Source organism: Somniosus microcephalus, chromosome 4 (genome assembly GCF_052327205.1).
Source record: "Somniosus microcephalus isolate GS21.2 chromosome 4, FLI_Smic_1.0, whole genome shotgun sequence".
NCBI lineage: Eukaryota > Metazoa > Chordata > Chondrichthyes > Squaliformes > Somniosidae > Somniosus > Somniosus microcephalus.
The window spans coordinates 238754300-238775953 of NC_140990.1; the positions used below are offsets into that span (position 1 = coordinate 238754300).

The window sequence follows — 21654 nt, forward strand, 5'->3', positions numbered from 1 at the left end:
ATGATGTTCAAAAGAAAGCCATACGCCTGCCCGGTGGTGTGTGTTCCACCAGAGGTGGGTCAGGAACTGCTCTCCCGCTTTCACTCCCATGCCAGGGTGCTATTCAGCCCAGGTAACCTTCTATAAGGTAGCATCGACAGCTTGGTGGCCCTCCATGAGGACAACAATCAACCTATATGTGGCACGATGCCTACCGTGCCTGCAGCACAATCCTCCCACATGTGCCAGGCGCTTACAATGGCATATGGCCAGTATTGCTGCTGCAGGAATTTTAAATCTAGGTGATCTGTTGGGGAACCCTTGCTAACAGCATTGCAGGGCTCAACAACTATATCCCCCATCTCCCCATCAATCACAGCATCCTTGTCTGCTCTGGAATTTCCCTCACTATGTGGACCCCCTTTTCTATGGGCTGCTACCTTTCCTATGAAGCAGGGCTGGGATCGCTGTTTAAGTTATGACCAGAACAGGCGTAAGCAGAGCCCATGGACCAGGGCCTTACCGTCTATTGTACGGTAGTCATTTTTGTGATATAGGGGCAAGGAGAGCATGGTGTTTATAGCATAGGCACTATCAGACCAAATATTCATGGGTCTATCTGAGGTTTCTTTCACGGTGGTTAGAAGTGCAGTGATTTCTGCATATTGTGAGGACTGTTGGTTGCATCGCCGCTGGATGGTTCTCTCGGGCAATACCACAGCATAGCTGGTGTGGGGGATCCCTCGATGTGATATGAGGACTCATTGATGTAGACATCTGGGGCTCCCTGTATGGGCTCTTTCTGCATGGGATGGGTCTCAAAGTTAATCAGGGGTAACGGACATTTATGCGGTTCCCCCTCATAAACCAGAAATGGTGGCAGCAATGTGGTGGGTTTGGAAATTATACCAATGCCTCTTTCCATAAATTCCAATGTCCATTTGCTGAGGCGCTGCGAGGAAACTAGCGAATCTCCAGGTTTCATTAGTAGGATCAGAGGTGTGTGAGCGCTGTGAAGGATTGTACAGGAAACTCTTTATTATCCGGCACCAATGGGACCGGCGTGGTGCCGGTTTATCAAAAAGTCCGGATTACAGAGAGATATAGTTTAAAAGGTACGAGAGCTCCGTACACAGCAACAAATCCAGGCTTCCCTGTTGCTTAGCAACATGTGCAGGAACTCCGGCCACAGACCAAGCGTCCCTGTTGCTTAGCAACAAGTGCACGAACCCCAGTTACACAGCCACAGATCCAGGAACTGCCACTAATATGAAGTAAAACTTACCTGAACCTACTCCTGAATTTTGCCGGTTAAAAGAGAGTTTCCTGTAGCTTGTAGCCCAGAAATAAAGGTTAAATGATGTACTGCCCAGAAGAAGGCCAGCAGGTGGCGCTCGCACGTGGTATACGTCTTTTCTGACCCCTGCAGGATTCGAGACACATGCAATGGGCTGTAGTCGATTAGCTCGTGTTTGGCACAGAACTACAGCGAGGCTTTGTTCTGTGGCCCCGACCTCAAAATGGAAGGGCTGTGTGGGATCCGGAGGAATCAGACATGGTATCATTGCAGTTTTTAATTTGGCCACAAACTGGGTGTGAGCATCTGTCCATGCCGGGCGTATGTCATCACCCTGCAGTTTTCTCAAATCATACAGGGGCTTTGCGCACTCTGCAAAGCCTGGGATAAAGTTCCTTTGGTACCCCACCAAACACAAGAATGATTATAGGGCTGTTTGGAAGTGGGTAATGGTAGTCGCTGTATTATCTCCACCTTGTGGGAGTCGGGGGTCAATCCCTCTGGAGAAATGGACACTCCTAGAAAGGTGACCTGTTCTTTTACCAACTGAGCCTTATGGGGATTCACCTTTACTCCCGCCTGAGCCAACAATGTCAACAGTTCGAGCAAAAGGGACAGATGCTCCTCCATGCTATCGGTTGTCAGCAATAGATCGTCTATGTACTGTAGCAAGCAGGTAGGGTGGGAAAAGTCTTTTAGAACATAGAAAAATAGGAGCAGGAGTAGACCATTCGGCCCTTCGAGCCTGCTCCGCCATTCAATATGATCATGGCTGATCCTCTATCTCAATACCATATTCCCACTCTCTCCCCATACCCCTTGATGCCGGATGCAATGGCTGCTCCAGCATTTAAATTTGAGAGTCTTGGTTGCTGTAACAACGAAGCTGCCTGCTCGGCTCCTTTTTCTAGTTGCCTGATACTGTGGCTTAATCAATCGATTTCTTGTCTCAAATGCTGGATTTCTCCCTCCCTTAAATGCCTAACAAGCTGGATGCCTTCTTCTTTCTGTTCTTTCATACTTTGAATCTCTTTTACTCGTAGTTCTTTTGAATCTTGTATCTCTTCTGCCCTTTGTTCTTTCATACTTTGAATCTCTTTTTCTTTTAGTTGAATCTCTGACTTTTAGTTCTTTTAAATCTTGTAACTCTCCCTTTAGATCTCGAATCTCTTTTGCATTCTGCCTCATTAATTCCTCATCTCTCCGAGCACAGTAATGTGCCTTGAATGCCAAGAGACCATTTGCCTGTTTGGGCCTTAGCTTTCCCTCATCTACTCTCTGCTGGATAAATGCCATGAGCTCCCCAAAGGACGCATGTTGGCCCTTACAGATGCATCATGCCCGTAACTCTTGTAAGTCCCTTATGGATACCTTTTTGTATATTTACTCATGGTAGGCTACAGCTACGTCTTTTGCTGGCTTTTTGTATGCCTCCAATTCCTTCATCCTGTGTCTTTTGAATTTACTTTTAAACTTCACACCACAGGTTAAAATCACAACTCCCGAAATTTCCAATTATTTAAAAGAATGATCCAAAGCCGTCTCGCCAGATCCCATTCGAGCCCCGAATTCAAGATGGCAACCGAGACGGTCCGGCGCTAGTGCGCTCTCCCTGCTTCGGGTGGCCCGCTCTCGCCGCTCGCTCCCGCAACCGGATCGAGGTGTTCGGCGAGTCGGGCGGAGGCAGCGCAGCGCATCGGGACGCAGCAGCAGCCACGTCGACCCGCTAGAGCACGTCTGCTGGCTGCTCCTCAGCAGGGAAGCATTCCGACTGGGAGGAGGGGAGCTGAGCATAGCGGCCAGAGGCCGGACCGGAAGAAGCAGGCCCGGGCCGTCGGACTGTGGAGCCGGCGACGGTGAGGTGGAGGCCGCGGCGACCGGAGGATGTGTTCGGCGAGTCGGGCAGAGGCAGCGCAGCGCATCGAGCAGCAGCAGCAGCCACGATGACTCGCAGTCCGACTGGGAGGAGGGGAGCTGGGAATGGTGGCCAGAGGGTGAGCGGGAGAAGCAGGCCACCAGACGTGGAGCCGAGCCGGCAACAGTGAGGAGGAGGCCGCTGTGATGAGGAGGACGGAGCGGCTGAGGGACATCGTGCTCCCACTGCCACTGGATGCCAAAGAATTGACTTTCTGAATACGGCGCTGTAAAAATAGCTGACGTGTCCCTATGGGGAGTAAGCATTCCATTGTACTAGTACATATGGCAAATAAAATTGAATTGAATTGAATTGAGTTTTGTAAGATTTGTATTTCAACTGGCATTAAATTAATAGCAAGGCCAATTCTTTTGAAACAATTTGGAATAAGTTTATTAAACACACACACATGCACATAGCCTATTGGACAAAACAACAGTCTACTGGTATCGTAGGGACTCTACTTGATTACAGCAGGTAAGGTAATGGGTTACAGATTTAAACAGACTTATACTTCCCTCTGAGTCAGACAACGCATGCGGTCTTCTTCCTTGCTTCTTGGTCTGGTCTTTGGAGGGGGGCTTCCTGCTTTGCTGCGTGGTCATCGAGAGAGAGAGCGAGCGAGCGAGTCAAGCTTTTGGGTTCCTTCTTTTATGTCTTTTAAAGTCCATTGTCTCTAGTATAAATTGCTAAAACCCCAGGATTGGGTCTTCATTTCATGGCAGTTCTTAATTGGCTTTCCTTACTCGTGTATCTGTCTGCAGAGGCTGGTGCCATTTCTTGATGAAGTTAATCGTTTTGTTAACACCTTTTAATGACTCGATGGGTTTGTTTACCCTGAAAGTCATGCTGTCTCTGTGGGGGTTACCTTGTTATGCAGGTTTCTTTTGTTAAGTTTTGCACCGTTGCCTTGAGCTCCGCCCACCGAGGAGATACACATTAAATTCATCTGTATTACATACATCTTATATTAATAGTCTTGCCTCCATCGCGCATCATAATTTTGACAAAACATACATTTTTATTCTTACAGCAGTGGGATAGAGCGCTCGGGGCCAACTGCTTCATTTGAAAATCTTTTATACAATAATTGCCTTACAAAAATTAAGCTACAAATTCCTATCTAATAATTAAATTTTATGAAATGCTGGTCACTTCCAGTGTGTTGCCTTATGGCACTTTCCAGTTGGGTATCTTCAGCCTAGTGACTAGTGCTAGTGTTGTAGTGTATGTAACCTGTACCACCTTAAGAGGATACCTTAAGGTGATGGACTACTTTTTGATGGCTCCTGTACATTGTAGTACCGGTGGTGACCACACCGGTATATAAACCCCATGGAGCAAAGTGTATTCCAGTTCAGCCCTGACCCTCAATTACTAAAGACCTGTTTAATTATTTCTGTAGTCTGTGTCCAGTTATTCAGCATAACTACATTTGGAAACACAGACTCAACAGTGGCGACGAGTTTGATCTTACCTAACGGCAGTTGCATCAAAGGAAGCTTCGCCTCTGAAACGGGTGTCGATCAAGGACATCCGCCCTCAACATCCTGCTGGGCACTGCATAGCACGGGAGGCAATCGGGAACCCGGGTTGGTTTCTGGCCACGAAGTCAAACATCAGTGAACATCCCTTCGACGACAGCGGTGGGTAAGCCCGATCGAGCGGCACGGGGGGGAAGTCGGCCGAGTTGTCAGTAAGAGAAGGGGAGGGAAACGACGAAAAGGGCGGAGAACACAACCGCAGCCGGTGTCAGGGGCCGGACTGCAATCGGGGCAGAGACGCGCAGCAGCCAGAAAAGCGTTTATGTCCACAAGGACCGCGGGAGCGGCGGGGAACAAGAGCAGCAGCGTAGGGGAAAATAAAGGACCGCTGGGAGGTGAGAACGGCAACAGCGCGGTAATCACCATTTTGAGTCAGCGGGGGAAGAAGACAAGCACGGGAAAAGCCGCCAAGCGCGGGAAGCCGCCATTTTGAAAAAAATAAAATAAAATAATAATCATATCCGAAGGAAAGGAAACTCAACAAGGATGCCAAAAACGGGTAACATCACTGCTTTTGATAGCGATGTGGAAGATTGGGCCACTTATGTGGAACGCGTCGAAGTTTACTGTACAACGAATGAGGTACCGGAGGATAAGAAAGCACTAACCCTATTAAACTCGATGGGTGCGAAGACGTACGGGCTATTAAGGAACCTTGTAACACCAGATAAACCGGTAGGAAAGAGTTACGCGGATATTGTTACGATCGTGCAAGAGCATTTAAACCCCACGCCGCTGCTGATAGCGGAACGATTTAAATTCTACAAAAGAATTCAACTTAAAGAGGAAAGCAACGCTGAATTCTTAATCGAACTGCGCAAGTTATCAAAGTACTGTCAGTTTGGTACAGGACTAGCCGACGCACTGAGAGATAAGTTTGTGTGTGGGCTCCTAAGGGAAGGAACCCAGAAGCGACTGCTAGAGGAAAAGGATCTTACGCTGGACAATGCTTTCAGCATTGCAGCATCGCACGAGGCAGCAGCACGAGGCGCTGCAGAGATACAGCAAAGGCCATTGGAATTCAGCACCAATGAAATGGCATTGGGCGCAGTAAAGTGCTATCGTTGCGGAAGGACAACGCATGACCAGAACCAGTGCTGGTTCAAAGATAAAGAATGCAGGCAATGTGGCAAACTTGGTCACATAGCGAGAGTATGCCGGTCAGGAAAGAAGACCAGCAGCAAAAAGTCGCCGCAGGAGAAGTACAAAAAAGTACACAAGGTGACAGAGAACAGTTCGGATGAACAGAAGATGGATTCAGACTCCAGCAGTAAGGAACTGGGTTGTCTAAAAATACATAATGTGGGTAACACAGCAGACCACCAAACTATCTGGGTCATGCTTCGGATAGCAGGAGTCCAAGTGAAGATGGAATTGGACACTGGATCGGCATTGACGGTCATGAATAAGCAAGATTACAAAAGGTTATTCTCGCACATTCCCCTGAGGGATACGGAGATTGTATTGAAAACATACACGGGGCAAATAGTATACCCCATCGAAAAGATAAAAGTAAATGTGGTCTACAATGGTAAAGCAAGTCAGGAAATGGACTTGTATGTGTTAACTGATGGAGGTCCACCACTACTGGGACAGGAATGGATCCGGAGAATAAATGTGGACTGGCATTCCATACAAGCACTGACTGTAGATTCCTGTAAAGAGGACGACGTCAAAACTAAACGACTGTCCAAAATATTAGACAATGCTAAGGAGGTGTTCCAACAGGGACTGGGAACACTGAAAGGAATTACGGCAAACATCAAGGTTGAAGAACATGCAAACCCAAAATTTTTCAAAGCCAGACCGGTACCTTATGCGATACGACCTGCTGTGGAAGCAGAGCTGGAAGGGCTAGAACATTCAGGAGTACTGTCAAAGGTGGACTGGAGCGAATGGGACACACCCATTGTTCCTGTCATGAAGCGTTCATTGAGCAACAAGCCGGGGGAACCTGGGAAGGTTCGCATCTGTGGCGATTTCAAGATCACTGTTAATCCGGTTCTTCACACGGTGCAATATCCGCTTCCGCGGATTGAAGATATCTTCGCTTCGCTGTCTGGTGGGAAACACTTCACCAAGATAGACCTGGCGCAGGCGTACCTACAGATGGAAGTTGATGAAGCGTCACGCCAGTATCTCACGATCAACACGCATAAGGGCTTATATCAGTATAATAGACTGGTTTTTGGAGTGGCATCGGCTCCAGCGATTTGGCAAAGGGCCATGGAGCAGGTATTGCAGGGAATTCCAGGCACACAATGCTACCTGGACGACATTCTGATTACAGGAGATGATGATAAGGATCACCTCGCGAATTTGGAGCAGGTGCTCACCAGATTGAAAGAATATGTGCTCAGAGTTAATCGCCAGAAATGTGAGTTCTTTCAAAAGCGAATCTCGTACTGCGGCCATGTCATTGACCAGGAGGGGCTCCATAAGTCACCTGACAAGATCGAAGCTGTTGTGAAAGCTCCCGCTCCGGAAAATGTATTCCAGTTGAGGTCGTTCCTTGGGTTGGTTAACTATTACCACAACTTTCTTCCAAATTTATCCTCGGTGTTACACCCGCTGAACACTCTTTTGCAAATGGGAATACCATGGAAGTGGAGCGATGATTGTAAGCGGGCTTTTCAAAAAAGCAAGGCACTGATCACCTCTAAGGAAGTGTTGGCTCACTTTAACCCAACGCTGCCTATTCGCTTAGCTTGTGATGCTTCTCCATATGGTATCGGGGCAGTGCTCTCACATAAGTTTCCAAATGGCTTGGAAAGGCCAGTCGCGTTCGCATCCAGATCATTGACCTCCGCAGAACGCAACTATGCTCAGATAGATAGGGAGGCTCTCAGCCTCGTGTGGGGAGTTAAGAAATTTAACCATTACCTGCAAGGCCAAAAGTTTATGCTGCTGACAGATCACCAGCCGTTGGTTTCCATTTTTAACCCTAAGAAGGGTGTTCCGGTTATGATGGCGCAGAGGCTTCAGAGATGGTCCCTTTTCCTAGGGGCACATCAATATGATATCGAATTCAAAGGTACAAAGCAACATGGTAATGCTGATGGGCTGTCGCGCCTGCCACTACCTACCGCGGAAGAGGCACCGGCAGTTGACCCTGTCGAGATATTACACTCGACCATCATCGAATGCTTACCAGTCACCAATGCGGGTATTGAGAGACCCGAAACGACCCAACACTGTCTCGGGTCTACGATTTGACAGTGAAGGGATGGCCAGCACATGGCGACCCACTGTTACCAGCATTCTCAGCCAGACGAGAACAGCTGTCCGTCTGTCAAGGAACATTGATGTATGGAACAAGGGTGATTATTCCTCCTAAATTAAGGGAGAGAGTTCTGAAGGAATTGCATGAAGGTCATCTGGGGGGAGTCAAGATGAAAAGCCTTGCTAGTGCTTATGTGTGGTGGCCAGGTATCGACAAACAAATAGAGAATCTGACTAAAAGCTGCTCAGGGTGCCAAAAAGTTCAAAACGCACCTCCAATTGCACCGCTGCATCCGTGGGAATGGCCTTCAACCCCATGGCAACGTGTGCATATCGACTTTGCAGGTCCATTCATGGATTCCATGTTTTTGATAGCAGTAGACGCACATTCTAAATGGCCAGAAGTGATTAAGATGTCGACCACTACCTCTGAAAAGACGATCGCAGTTCTAAGAACCATATTTGCAAGGAATGGGTTGCCGGAACAAATATGTTCAGACAACGGACCACAGTTCGTGTCAGAAGAATTCCAGAAATTCATGAAAAAGAATGGGGTGAAACACTATACATCTGCCCCATATCATCCGGCTACAAATGGGTTGGCCGAGAGATTTGTACAAACGTTCAAAAAGGCGATAAAGGCCATGAGCGAAGACCATATTCCACTACAACACAAGGTGGACAATTTCCTGATGGCATATCGAAACGCCACGCATGCAGTGACAAATCAAAGCCCTGCCATAATGTTCTATAACAGGAGGTTGCGGTCCCGGTTGGATTTGTTAAAACCCAATGTGCGAAGGGAAGTCGAAAACAAGCAATTCCAGCACGTAAATAACAAGGCCACTCGGAGTTTCGAAATAGGACAACCAGTGTTGGCCAGGGACTATAGGAATGATAAATGGTAATCCGGAACAATTTGTGCCCGACAAGGACCCTTGATGTACACGGTAGACGTTGGAGAGAACGTAATACGACGTCATGCTGACCAACTTGTGGAATCGAGAACAAGGGTCGACCCCATGTCTACGGCAGAGACACCAGTTGAAGAAGTTATTGAGCCTGTAGCATCTACCTCAGACTCGAACGTACATGATGATGTTCAATCCATAGGAGATCAAATGGATGAGTCACCCCAGCAACGAGAACCAGAGACCCCTGAAAGGCGTTATCCGGCCCGGATCAGGAGGCCTCCTCAGAGACTGAATCTTTGAACAGTTTTGTGTGAAAGTTGTATATATGTTTGATGTGCCTCAATAATCCCGAGACTCGATGTTAGCGGAACAAAACAAGGCTTTTATTAACTTAGAAGATAACACGCAGTGGAGAGAGGTATCTTCCATCTGGAGCTCTGCAGTACTGGATATGAGGCCAGACTGAGCTGGCTTACATAGAGGCCAGGTATGGGCGGAGCCCTACACACAACACATTCCATACATTCCAATATACAATACAATGGTGAGGGGAAACCTGAAACCAACCACAGTCACAGGCAGTGATGAATGGAATATTTCATCACATTCACCCCTTCTATAGATTTAGTCTGTTCGGGGGTTTGGTAGTCCTCTGCGACCGACGTGGCTGTTGTGGTGTCGCGGGTGTCGGCTGGGTGTCCCCGGTGGCCTCCTGGGTCTCTGCCGGGGGTGCCGCCAGGGTTGTTGAAGGGGTAGTTGGTGGGGGTGCCGTTGGTCGATGTTCTTCCGGGGGTGATGAAAGAGTAGTGGGTGGGTAAGAGTTGCTGTGGTCGTTGTTGCTGCTATTGCCGTGGTTGTTGTCGTTACCGGCTGGGGCGACGTCTTTTATTGACACGGTGTCCTCCCTTCCGTCGGCGTGCCGGACATACGCGTATTGGGGGTTGGCGTGGAGTAGGTGCACTGGCTCCACGAGAGGGTCCGTCTTATGGCCCCTCACATGCCTTCGCACGAATACCGGACCTGGAGTGGAGAGCCATGATGGCATGGATACGCCGGAGGTGGATTTCCGGGGAAAGCTAAACATTCGTTCATGAAGCGTGGCATTAGTGGCAGTACACAATAGCGACCGTATCGAATGGAGCACATCTGAGAGGACTTCCTGCCAGCGGGAGATAGGGAGGCCCTTGGTCCTTAGAGCTAGAGTGACTGCTTTCCATACTGTCCCGTTCTCTCGCTCCACTTGACCGTTACCCCGGGGGTTGTAGCTGGTGGTACGGCTCGTGGCGATACCCTTGGACAGCATGTACTGGCGTAGCTCTTCACTCATGAAGGACGCCCCCCTATCCGTGTGGATGTAGCTCGGCATACCGAACAGGCAGAACAGGCTGTTGAGGCATTTAATGACCGTGGCGCTGGTCATGTCTGGGCAGGGGAAGGCGAATGGGAACCGGGAGTATTCGTCCACAATGTTCAGGAAGTAAACATTGCGGTCGACGGACGGGAGGGGGCCCTTGAAATCTAAGCTGAGCCGCTCAAAGGGCCGTGTAGCTTTGATTAGGTGGGCTCTATCAGGGTGGTAGAACCGAGGCTTGCACTCAGCGCAAGTGCGGCAGTTCCTGGTCAGAGACCGAACTTCCTCAATCGAGTAGGGTAAGTTGCGGGACTTTATGAAGTGGAATAGCCGCGTGACCCCTGGGTGGCAGAGGTCGTTGTGGAGGGTTTGTAGCCGATCCCCGGTGGCGCTGGCACACATCCCTCGTGAGAGGGCATCTGGGGATTCGTTAAGGGCCCCTGGCCGGTAAATGATGTCATAATCGAAGGTGGAGAGCTCGATCCGCCACCTAAGAATCTTATCATTTTTAATCTTCCCCCTCTGTTTATTATTGAACATAAACGCTACCGACCGCTGGTCGGTAAGTAGGGTGAAGCGTTTGCCGGCTAGGTAGTGGCGCCAGTGGCGCACTGCCTCCACGATGGCTTGGGCCTCCTTTTCCACGGAGGAGTGTCTGATCTCGGGCCCTTGGAGGGTCCTCGAGAAGAAAGCTACGGGCCGCCCCGCCTGGTTGAGGGTGGCCGCTAAGGCAAAGTCAGACGCATCACTTTCCACTTGAAATGGAGTGTTCTCGTCCACTGCCTGTAGCGTGGCCCGCTCAATATCCTGCTTAATGCTTTTGAAGGCGGCGTGGGCCTCAGCAGAGAGCGGAAAAGAGGATGCTTTCAAGAGGGGGCGGGCTTTGTCGGAGTAGTTGGGGACCCATTGGGAATAATAAGAAAATAACCCCAGGCACCTTTTCAGGGCTTTGGGAGTGTTGGGCAGGGGCAGCTCCCGTAGGGGGCGCAATCGGTCATTGTTAGTGCACAAGTGCAGTACAACGAAATGTAGGCTTGCGGCTCCCAAGAGTGTACATTTAGATCCCCACCAACACCTGGGAATCCCTGGCCCAAGACCACACAAAGTGGAGGAGAAGCATCCGGGAAGGTGCCGAACACCTCAAGTCTCTTCGCCGGGAGCAAGTGGAAGCCAAGCGCAAGCAGCGCACGTCAACCCAAGCACCCCACCCACCCGCCCCTTCAACCACCGTCTGCCCCACCTGTGACAGAGACTGTGGGGTCGATTTTAAACTCAGGTGCGGGTAATTGGCGGGTCCCCCGAATTTAGTATTTCCCACACGAATCTAAATGGGTCTGTGAGATTGATGCAATTTTAACTCAATTGGCCAATTGATTTCCAACGTGTGGGGAGCCTTGGCAATTGAGTATTTCCAGTCAGAAAGTCGCAGAATATGACGTCATCATTGCTGCTGCTTTTAAGGTCCACAGCAAGCCTTGCGATTTTAACCCCTCACATGCCTCAAAGCCCGCTTGACGGCCGAGTTAAAATTGAGCCCTGTAGGTCCCACATTGGACTCATCAGTCACCTGAGAGCTCATTTTTAGTGTGAAAGCAAGTTATCCTCAGTTCCGAGGGACTGCCTAAGAAGAGAACCATTATTTTCCTCTTGATTTATTGGATTCCACCTTCCTCGTCGGTAACTTTTTTTCTTTTTGTCATTTAGTTTGTCTTTCAACGTTCTATTAAAAAATCCACACTAAAGGAAGGGGGAGGGAAAAATCACAAAATTATAAATCAGTTTCTTACTGTTTGGCATTTTACATGTTTTTGTAATATATCAGTTACTGAAATTTCTTAAGTTACTATGATGATTTTTATCAGTTATTGGCTGAAACAGCAGCTACAATAGTGCCCCAATCTTGTCTGAAGGTAAAACTGAAATCATCATTATCTTGCAAGTGTGCCTGACATTAAATGGATAGAATGAAATTGGCGACATTGGACAGGAGCATTCTTTAGGTCTACTCTGCCTCATGGCTAATGTAAAAATATTAAATAATAAAGGAAAATATCTAAAAAAAAAAATTCATCTATCTGAATGTAAGCCCACTCTTAAATGCTGACTTTTTTCTGGGGATGGAGTTTATCCTTACCCACCCTGCGGAAACTGGGCAGGTAAGCAGTTAAAATCCACTGGGTGACTTACCTATCAAATGTCCTGTCCAGATCCTACCGTTCCCAATTTTTAATCGGCACTTCTGGACAGGCAGCTAAGCCACCCACCCAAAGCTGACGGGGTCCTTTTGTAAATACGCAGATTGTGTCCGGTGACATCATTGGGTCCCGACTGCAATTTTAACCCTGGCCTGAGTGGGGAAGTTGCTGCAGTTTCCTGAAGGTGAAGGCCCGTCAGAAGAGGCCATTCAAGATAACTTTTATTTTCTTTTATGGGGTCAGGAGCAGCAGAATAAGGTTTGAACCAAAATCCAAAGTACTGATATTCTTCGAGTCCTTGACATTTCCCTTTTGTGAAAGTATAAAACAAAATATGCAGTTACATTTCACCCAAATTATTATACTTTAATGTTCCTTCAAAATACATCCCTATTGCTTCAGTATCTACTTTGATATGGGAAATATGTGTGCCCTATAACAGCAGATAAATGGTATGTGCACGGAAGGCAATATCAACAATTGTGGTATATAAACTGAAAATGTTGGAAACACTCAGCAGGTCAGGCAGCATCCTTGGAGAGAGAAACAGAGTTAATGTTTCAGGTCAGTGATCTTTCATCAGAACGGGAAAATGTTACAGATGTAACAGGTTTTAAGCAAGTACAGAGGCGGGAAAAGTGGGAGGGGAGGTCTGTGAATGACTAAAGGGATGATGGTGCAAGGCAAAAGGGATAGTAATGGGACAAGTAAAGAAACAATGATGGGTCTAGAGAAGGTGTAAATAGCAACAGCAGAATCATTACCAGCACCCGCTGTCCGAAAAAATTGGAGCGGTGATTATGATCTGCAATTGTTGAACTCGATGTTGAGTCTGGAAGGTTGTAAAGTGTCTAATTGAAAGATGGGGTGCTGTTCCTCGAGCTTCCGTTTAGCTGCATTGGAACAGTGTAGGAGGCCGAGGACAGAGAGTGGTGCTGTTTTAACTATTTAATTGTAGGACTGTGTTAATATTAATCTTACCTTCCAAAGTATGATCGTACATATAGCCAATATAAAAATCCCCAGGAACAAACCGATTGCAGTAATTAATACTGCTACTCTATTTTTTGGTTTAAAATTATAAACGGCTTGCATGATAACCTAGGAAAAAAGATGAGAATTGAGTTAACATGCAGGAAGAGTCCTAGTAATTCTGCAAGACTAAACAGAAAATTTACATGATCAAAACAATTATGAGTGAATAAAGAAAAGAAATAACTTGCATTTATATAGCACCTTTCACAACCTAAGGACTCCCAAAGTACTTCACAGCAAATGAAGTACTTTTGAAATGTAATCACTGTTGTAATGTAGGCAAACATAGCAGCCAATTTGCACTCAGGGAAGACACAATATCAGATGCAGTTGTAACTCTTAAAGGGTTGTAAGCAGGATGGGTCCACTTAAAGGCAACCTTTCCACCTCTGTGGGCCAAAAAAAACAGCTGTCAAAAACTAGTGGATGGCAAATAAAAGTGTGGAGGAAGAAACTGTGTCTATAGGCAAGTAACAAAGCAGTGAAGTATATAAAACCACTTTTTTATGTATGGCGGTGGATATCCTGCTGTATGAAGTGGGTACAAGGAGGGTTGCCTGTTTGGCACTCCAGGGCATCCTTCCTCAGAGGACATGAGTACAACATACCTAGCAGGAACTGGAATCCAGGGTTAATGCTACATACAGGCCTAGAAATTCAGTTGCTTGCGCCAGCCGGTAGCGCCTTAGGAGGAGGAGATGTTGGGCGCTAGGCGGCTAGCGGCCGGGTGCAGCGCGATCTGCGCCTCTCCCCAACTTCACTAGAGATTTAGTGTCGGCGCAAAGTCTTTGCGCGCGCTCAGCTGCGCGCGCAGATCCTGACGTCATTTCATCGTGCAACGCCCTTTGTGCGCCCCAAACCGGAACTTCAGTGGCGCCGCCCTTCTTTGCGCCTGGCGCCCCCAGCGACTGGTAGAGGGGAACGGTTCCCAGTCGCTGCGGGGTGCGCTATTTAAAGGGGACTCCTCCTGCATTATAAGTGACAGCCATTTTGTGCCAATCCTTCTGTGTGAGAGACAAAGGCAGAGAGCTTTCTGCTTTGACTCAGCGCTCGCACAGGTACTTCTGGCTTCAGGCCAGAGCCTTGCACTTGGATTTCACTTTCAGTGCCATAGCTTTGAGTCGCCACATATACTGTAATGGGGGCTACAATGGGTGGAAACGTTGGCTTTCTGCATTGCATTGAAAGGGATCAGAGACGCCGTGAGAGAGTGCCAGTCATGGCCAGGCGGAGAAGGGCCAACAGGTGTCGGCACAGGAGGCCTTACCCACCCAGGGTATACCGCCAGCAGTTCTCATATCTGAACATGTCTGAGGAGCAGTGTGTTCGGAGGCTGCGATTCAGAAGGGAGGTGGTCACTGAGATCTGCCACCTGCTTTGCAGAGATCTGCAGCCACAGCTGAGGAGCAGGACGTCTCTGTCGGTGGCAGTGAAGGTGACGGTGGCTCTCAACTTCTATGCCACCAGCTCCTTCCAATCCGCTACTGGGGACATTGCCAACATCTCCCAGTTCGCAGTACATTGCTGCATCCAACAGGTGAACAATGCCCTTTTCAGAAGGAGACGTCAGTACATCTCCTTCCCCATGACCCTGGACAAGCAGCAAGAGCGTACAATGGGATTTGGAAGAATAGCGGGCTTCCCCATGGTCCAGGGCGTAGAACTGATGAACCAGCATTGGTCAGGCCTTGCTTCAGGGCTGCAGTGCACAGGGCATGGCAGCCAGACAAGTCCACCCTCCCCCTTTAAGAGCTGACCGGCGCCAGAGTGTCTGCCGTCAATCAGCAGCTCGCCGCACCTGCGCTGCGCCCGCCCTCGGGGGTATCGCCCCGGACCGCCGGCTTAGCGCCTAATGATAGTCGTGCATCGCCTGTTTTAGCGCAGCAGCAACCTCTTGGGGCGATGCGGCTGAATATCGGCGAAGGTGGCGCGAACTTGCGCCGGGCGCAAACTTTAGTGGCCGCCCGACTGTAGCGCCCCGAACGTGGCTATACTGAATTTCTAGGCCACAGTGCCCACAGCATCTGAGAACAGAGGCAGAAGGAAATAACAGACCTTAAGAAAGCTGCCAAGATGACACAACAGTACCACATACCAGGTAAATAGTGCACATATGCATTCCAAAAATGTTGTCTGTCAACATGCTACATATTTACTGCTGGCCCATGCAAAGCCCTTACAGCTCTTTCACTGCTTACCATAAGTGCCCATACCCCAGCAAGATACGTAGTCAAGCTGCAGTTTACAACTGAATACTCTGGGCTTCATACAGCAAATCAAAGTTAACTGCATGATCAGCTACTGCCACACAGCGTGGGCTACAGGTTGGATACATATCTAAGTGCCCCTTAAACTTAATGGGGGAGAAATTGGGTGAGTAGCGCCACCTGTTAGCGCCTAAAGAGGCAGTCAGTGGCTGTAGCGCCACTGGCTGCGTCTCCGGCGATATTCAGTAGGGGCGCTAATGGTGGCATTAGGCATTTGCGCTGCGCCACCACCGATGATGTCATCAGTGTGCGCAGCGCCCCATTCGCGATATTTGGTAGCGAACGCCGCAGTTGCGCCGCTCACTACCCGCGCCCGGTTCACGGGGCCTTACTGTGCCGGCAGCGGCGCAAGTTAAGGTGGAGGTGTGGGGCGGCCGCTTTTTCGGCGGCCACCTGCCAGCACCTCCGTCCCCGGCCTCCTAACCCCCCCCCCCACTGCGGCATTGCCGGCTGTTTCCCGAGAGCCCGGCACTTCTCCTCGGTGCCGGGCTCATTTGCCGGCACTCGCGATCGGGGATCACGCTGTTGCAGGCACCTCCCCCTTAACAGTGGGAGGAAGGCCTGCAGTACCGCAGCGTGCCGTGCCGCAGCGTGTGGCGCTGCGGCACGTTGCGCTGCGATAATCAGTTTCAGTGTCCCAAGAGGGACGCGGAGCGCCTCGAGCCTCGCCCCGTCTCCCTCGAGGGGCACTGAAACTGAATTTCTGCCGATCGGTATCACTCCGATCGCTGCGCTAACTCCTGCGCTCAGGCGACTTTTGCGCCCCAACCCAATTTCTAGGCCAATATCTCAAGATTATTTCTCTGCTTGCAAGATAAGATGGCAATTAATACAGGGGAACAGTTGATAAGTGGCATCAGCCTAGAGCAGGAATGAAACTGGATCTGTATGGCCCTGTACCACATAATTCAATTCATTTACCCCCGACCCACTCGGGGTCTTACACACTTACCAATTTATTTATTTATTTCCAGCTTTCATTCCCTCCCCAAAATAGAGATTTTTGTCTCCTAGGCTTTCCAAGCTACAGACTATTCTTTAGCCCAACCAGAAGTTAAGTAATCTATTAGCTGGACTGTAATTGGTTGAGCAGATTGATCTGCCCACTGACTTTTTTTTCTCTCTCTCCCAGTGAGTTAATGCTTCACCTCTGCAAGGAGAAGCAACTCAGTCAATGTACCTGTTCCTGGTTGCCATGCAGTGCCCCCTGGTGAAAAGGATTGGGATCAGCTATGACACCCTAATGTAGTCAAATACCATTCAGTGTCTGGACTTGCACATGTAGAATGGCCACGGGCAATGTCCTGGAGGGTTGCTGTCATCACTCATGGAGTAGTATCCAGGATGAATTCAGGGGAGGGGGAGGAAAAGTGACTTGTACTGATTATATAATTTAATATTTGTATTTAAATACTTACAGTTATGCTCATTCCTCCTTCATTTTCAATAACATTGGGATTCTGCCCTGATGATGCCACAACTTCTGTAACAAAATGAGTAGAAGAAGCAGTATCCTATGGAAATAAAATGTGAATGTCGTACTGTTTTTAAATACAAAAATATTGCATTAGCATACTTTTATATCATACTTTGTGGTATATAGAATATCATGTTAATGCCAATTTCCTTACAAGATGCACTTTAGATGTGTAAGTAGTGCACACTTTGTGTAACATTTAAATTTCATTAAATGCAATTGCCATTGTTGAAAGAGAAGGCTGTGGAAATTATCAAAACTGCTTTTAAATGTGAAAATAACAAAACCACAAATAGGGGAGAGTTAGAGAGTACAAACACAAGATTTAAATATTTATAGTTTTTGTTCAAATACTACTTAAAAAAAAAAGTACTTATATGGTGATGTTTATTTTGTTCCTCCCATGATGATTAGAATTTGGTTGCCCATTAGCTGAACAGATTATTCAAAGCACCAAGAAGGTTCAGAATTCAGCGTTCATTTATAAAAGCAATACTTAAAAGTTCCCAAACTCCACATATATACAAAAACGCACAAAGTAAAGCTTACTGATGCCAGAAAAGCATAATTGAGTCTCATAGCAACACGGATGGATACAGCTTTTCCAAGTTCAATGTCTCCTAGCTGGCACTTGATGTGTAAACAGGAAATTCCATGTCTGAAACAGGACTGTAGAAAAAAGTTAAATCTAATTTGTAAAAGGTTGAAATTCAAAGTGATTATACACACTACTCTCATTTACAATAGTGTCAACCATGGCTCAGTTGGTAGCACCCTCGCCCCTGATTCAGAAGGCTGTAGATTCAGAAACTTGAGCACAAAATCTAGGCTGACACTCCAGTGCAGTACTGAGGGAGTGCTGCGCTGTTGGAGGTGGTGTCTTTCAGATGAGACGTTAAACTGAGGTCCCGTCTGGACGTAAAAGATCCCATGGCACTATTTCAAAGAAGAGCAGGTGAGTTATCCCCAGTGTCCTGGCCAATATTTATCCCTTAATCAACATCACAAAAACAGATTATTTGGTCATTATCACATTGCTGTTTGTGGGACCTTGCTGAGCGCAAATTGGCTGCCGCGTTTCCTACATTACAACAATTTCCTACATTCTAACACTTCAAAAGTACTTCATTGGCTTTAAAGCACTTTGGGCGTCCTAAGGTTGTGAAAGGCACTATATAAATGCAAGTCTTTCTTTATAGCCATATCTGGAGGTGTCATGGAGTATAAGACGTGGGCTCATACCCAAAATACTCAGTGAGTTACTGAGTGTTTTCCTACAGGAAAGGTGCTAAACGTGAATAAATGTGGAATAGTGCTGCACGCTTCCTACTGGTCAGTTACAGTAAGTCGCATCTATTTGCACCACTCTGGTGGAATCAGCAAACTTTGTTAGAGCCACCAACAGGAAATGGAAGGCAAAAGAACTTACTGGCAGAAACATGTAAACAAGTTACCTGATCAGCCTTTACTGGCAAGTAGATTCCGCAAAAAGGGGTGAAAAGTAAAGTAATAAACATCTTAAAAGGCAGATTTATCAATAGTCCTAATTCAGCACATATCTTCGCATTGTAAATCACAAGAAAGCAAAAGGATTTCACACCCTGGGTGGAAATCCCATTCTAGCTCTGCCTATTGACTGGGCAGTAAAAGTAAGCTGAAGTAAAGTGACAGGGGCTTTTTTTTTTTACATGTTTTGCAGATTCCTATAAGAGCACCAAAGGAGTAGTGGGGAAGTGAAGCCAGAGGCCTTCTCCAAGCTCAAAGCTAGTACTATTCTGTTCCAATTATGCCATGTTTCCCTCCTCACTGACCCAAAATCAGGAAATAAAAACAAGCACAAAACATCACAGAGTATGCAAGATTCATTTGAAGGTATCAGGGACTTTAAGTGGTTGGTCATCTCTGGACATTGCCAGGTTAAATTGAAGTTAGCCCAAACTAGTATGGCATCCTACAAAGGAGGGAAGGAAAACCTTGGAAAATTTAAGGGCATTGGAGATCCATCAAGTCCAGTATTAAATTCAGACTTGAGACAGAAATTCACAAGGATGGAAAGAGAAATTTGAAATGTGTCCAAACCAATGGCAATTTGACATTCGTCTTTCAGATGAGATGTTAAACCAAGGCCCCATCTGCCCTCTCAAGTGGTCATCAAAGATCCTATGGCACTATTCGAAGAAGAACAGCAGTTCTCCCCGGTGTCCTGGCCAATATTTAATCCCTCAACCAACATCACTAAAACAAATGATCTGATCATTATCTCATTGCTGTTTGTGGGACCTTGCTGTGTGCAAATTGGCTGCCATATTTCCCTACATTACAACAGTGACTACACTTCAAAAAAAAACTTAATTGACTGTAAAGCACTTTGGGATGTCCTGAAGATGTAAAAGCTCCTCTTCTTCAGTTGGTGCCCTGCCTGGTACATAACCAAGTCAAACAGGCAGATAAAACAGAGAGAGAGAAGAATGGTTGCAACAGAAAAAATGAGGTTGGGAGGTATAGCCGAAAGAAGGGTCACTTTTTCTTTTACATGGTGTCAAGTGCAAACTCCCCCACCCCCCCAATTTTCAACCTCTCTTCCTCTCCAAAGCCTTTGAACGTGCTGTGGCTGCCCATAATTTCCAGACTCCATGTTTGAATCCCTCCAAATCAGGATTCCGCCACCGAAGTGGCTGTTATTAAAGTCACAAATTACATCCTATGTGACTGTGACAGTGGTAAACTATCCCTCCTCATCCCTCTTGACCTCTCTGCAGCCTTTGATGCGGTTGACCACACCATCCTCCTACAACGCCTCTCCACTGTCGTCCAGCTGGGTGGGACTGCACTCGTCTGATTCCATTCTTATCTATCCAGTCTTAGCCAGAGAATCACCTGCAATGGCTTCTCTTCCCGCTCCCGCACCATTATCTCTGGTGTCCACCAATGTTCTATCATTGGCACCCCTCCTATTTCTCATCTACAGGCTACCCCTTGGAGACATCATCTGAAAACACAGCGTCAGGTTCCACATGTACGCTGATGACATCCAGCTCTACCTGACCACCACCTCTCTCGACCCCTCCACCACCATCTCTAAATTGTCAGACTGCTCGTCTGACATCCACTACTGGATGAGCTGAAATTTCTTCCAACTAAATATTGAGAAGGCCAAAGCCATTGTCTTTGGTCCATGTCACAAACTCTGTTCCCTAGCCACCGACTCCAGCCCTCTCCCTGGCAGCTGTCTGAGGCTGAACCAGACTGTTTGCAACCTTGGTGTTGTATTTGAACCTGAGATGAGCTTCTGACCACATATCCACGCCACCACAAAAACCACCTACTTCCACCTTCGTAACATCGTCCGACTCCACCCCTACCTCAGCTCATCTGCTGCTGAAAGCCTCATCCTTGCCTCATCTAGACTTGACTATTCCAACGCACTCCCATCTTCCAGCTTCCATAAACTTAAGGTCATCCAAAACTCTGCTGCCCATATCCTAACTCACACCAAGTCCTGTTCACACCTGTGCCTGCTGACCTACATTGCCTCCCAGGAGGTTGAGCAATGCCTCGATTTTAAAATTCTCATCCTTGTTTTCAAATCCCTCCATGGCCTCGCCCTCCCTATCTCTGTAAACTCCTCCAGCCCTACAACCCTCCAATATATCGGCACTCCTCCAATTCTGGCCTCTTAACATTCCCAATTTTAATCGCTCCACCGTTGGCGGCCGTGCCTTCAGGTGCCGAGGCCCTAAGCTCTGGAATTCTCTTCCTAAACCTCTCCGCCTCACTACTTCTCTTTCCTCCTTTAAGATGCTCCTTAAAACCTACCTCTTGGACAAGCTTTTGGTCATTTGCCCCAATATTTCCTTATATGGCTCAGTGTCAAACTTTGTTTGATAACGCTCCTGTGAAGCACCTTGGGACATTTTACTACGTTAAAGGCTCTATATAAATGCAAGTTGTTGTTGTTGAGTGATTTCAAGATTGTGATTTAGAAACATAGAAAAATAGGAGCAGGAGTAGGCCATTTGGCCCTTCGAGCCTGCTCCACTATTCAATATGATCATGGTTGAACCTCTATCTCAATACCATATTCCCGCTCTCTCCCCATACCCCTTGGCGCCTTTTGCGTCTAGAAATCTATCTATCTCCTTCTTAAATATATTCAGTGACTTGGCTTCCACAGCCTTCTGTGGTAGGAAATTCCACAGGTTCACCACCCTCTGAGTGAAGGAATTTCTCCTCACCTCAGTCCTAAGTGTCCTACCCCATATCCTGAGACTGTGACCCCTCGTTCTAGACCCCCCAGCCAGGGGAAACATCCTCTCTGCATCCAGTCTGTCTAGCCCTGTCAGAATTTTATGATGAAATCTAAATAACTATTATTTACAGATGATGCTTTGCTCTATTCGTTTATCATACCTTTGATTAGATTATTGGCTTTTAATCACTTCCAAGTAGCCATTATTC

At 47.5% G+C, this 21654-nt stretch overlaps 1 protein-coding gene across 1 annotated transcript in view; it reads right to left on the reverse strand.

Annotated features, from left to right (window-relative positions):
* Positions 1-9232: 9232 nt before the first annotated feature.
* The window catches only part of itga4 (integrin alpha 4), a 198921-nt gene continuing 186499 nt past the window's right edge, over positions 9233-21654 (reverse strand). The window contains exons 25-28 of the mRNA XM_085985973.1: positions 17746-17865; positions 17138-17233; positions 13399-13518; positions 9233-11959 (exon numbers count right to left, since the gene is read on the reverse strand). Of these exons, the coding sequence (XP_085842099.1) occupies positions 11804-11959; positions 13399-13518; positions 17138-17233; positions 17746-17865 (492 nt within the window). The 3' untranslated portion in view covers positions 9233-11803. The remainder of the gene's footprint in view (positions 11960-13398; positions 13519-17137; positions 17234-17745; positions 17866-21654) is intronic.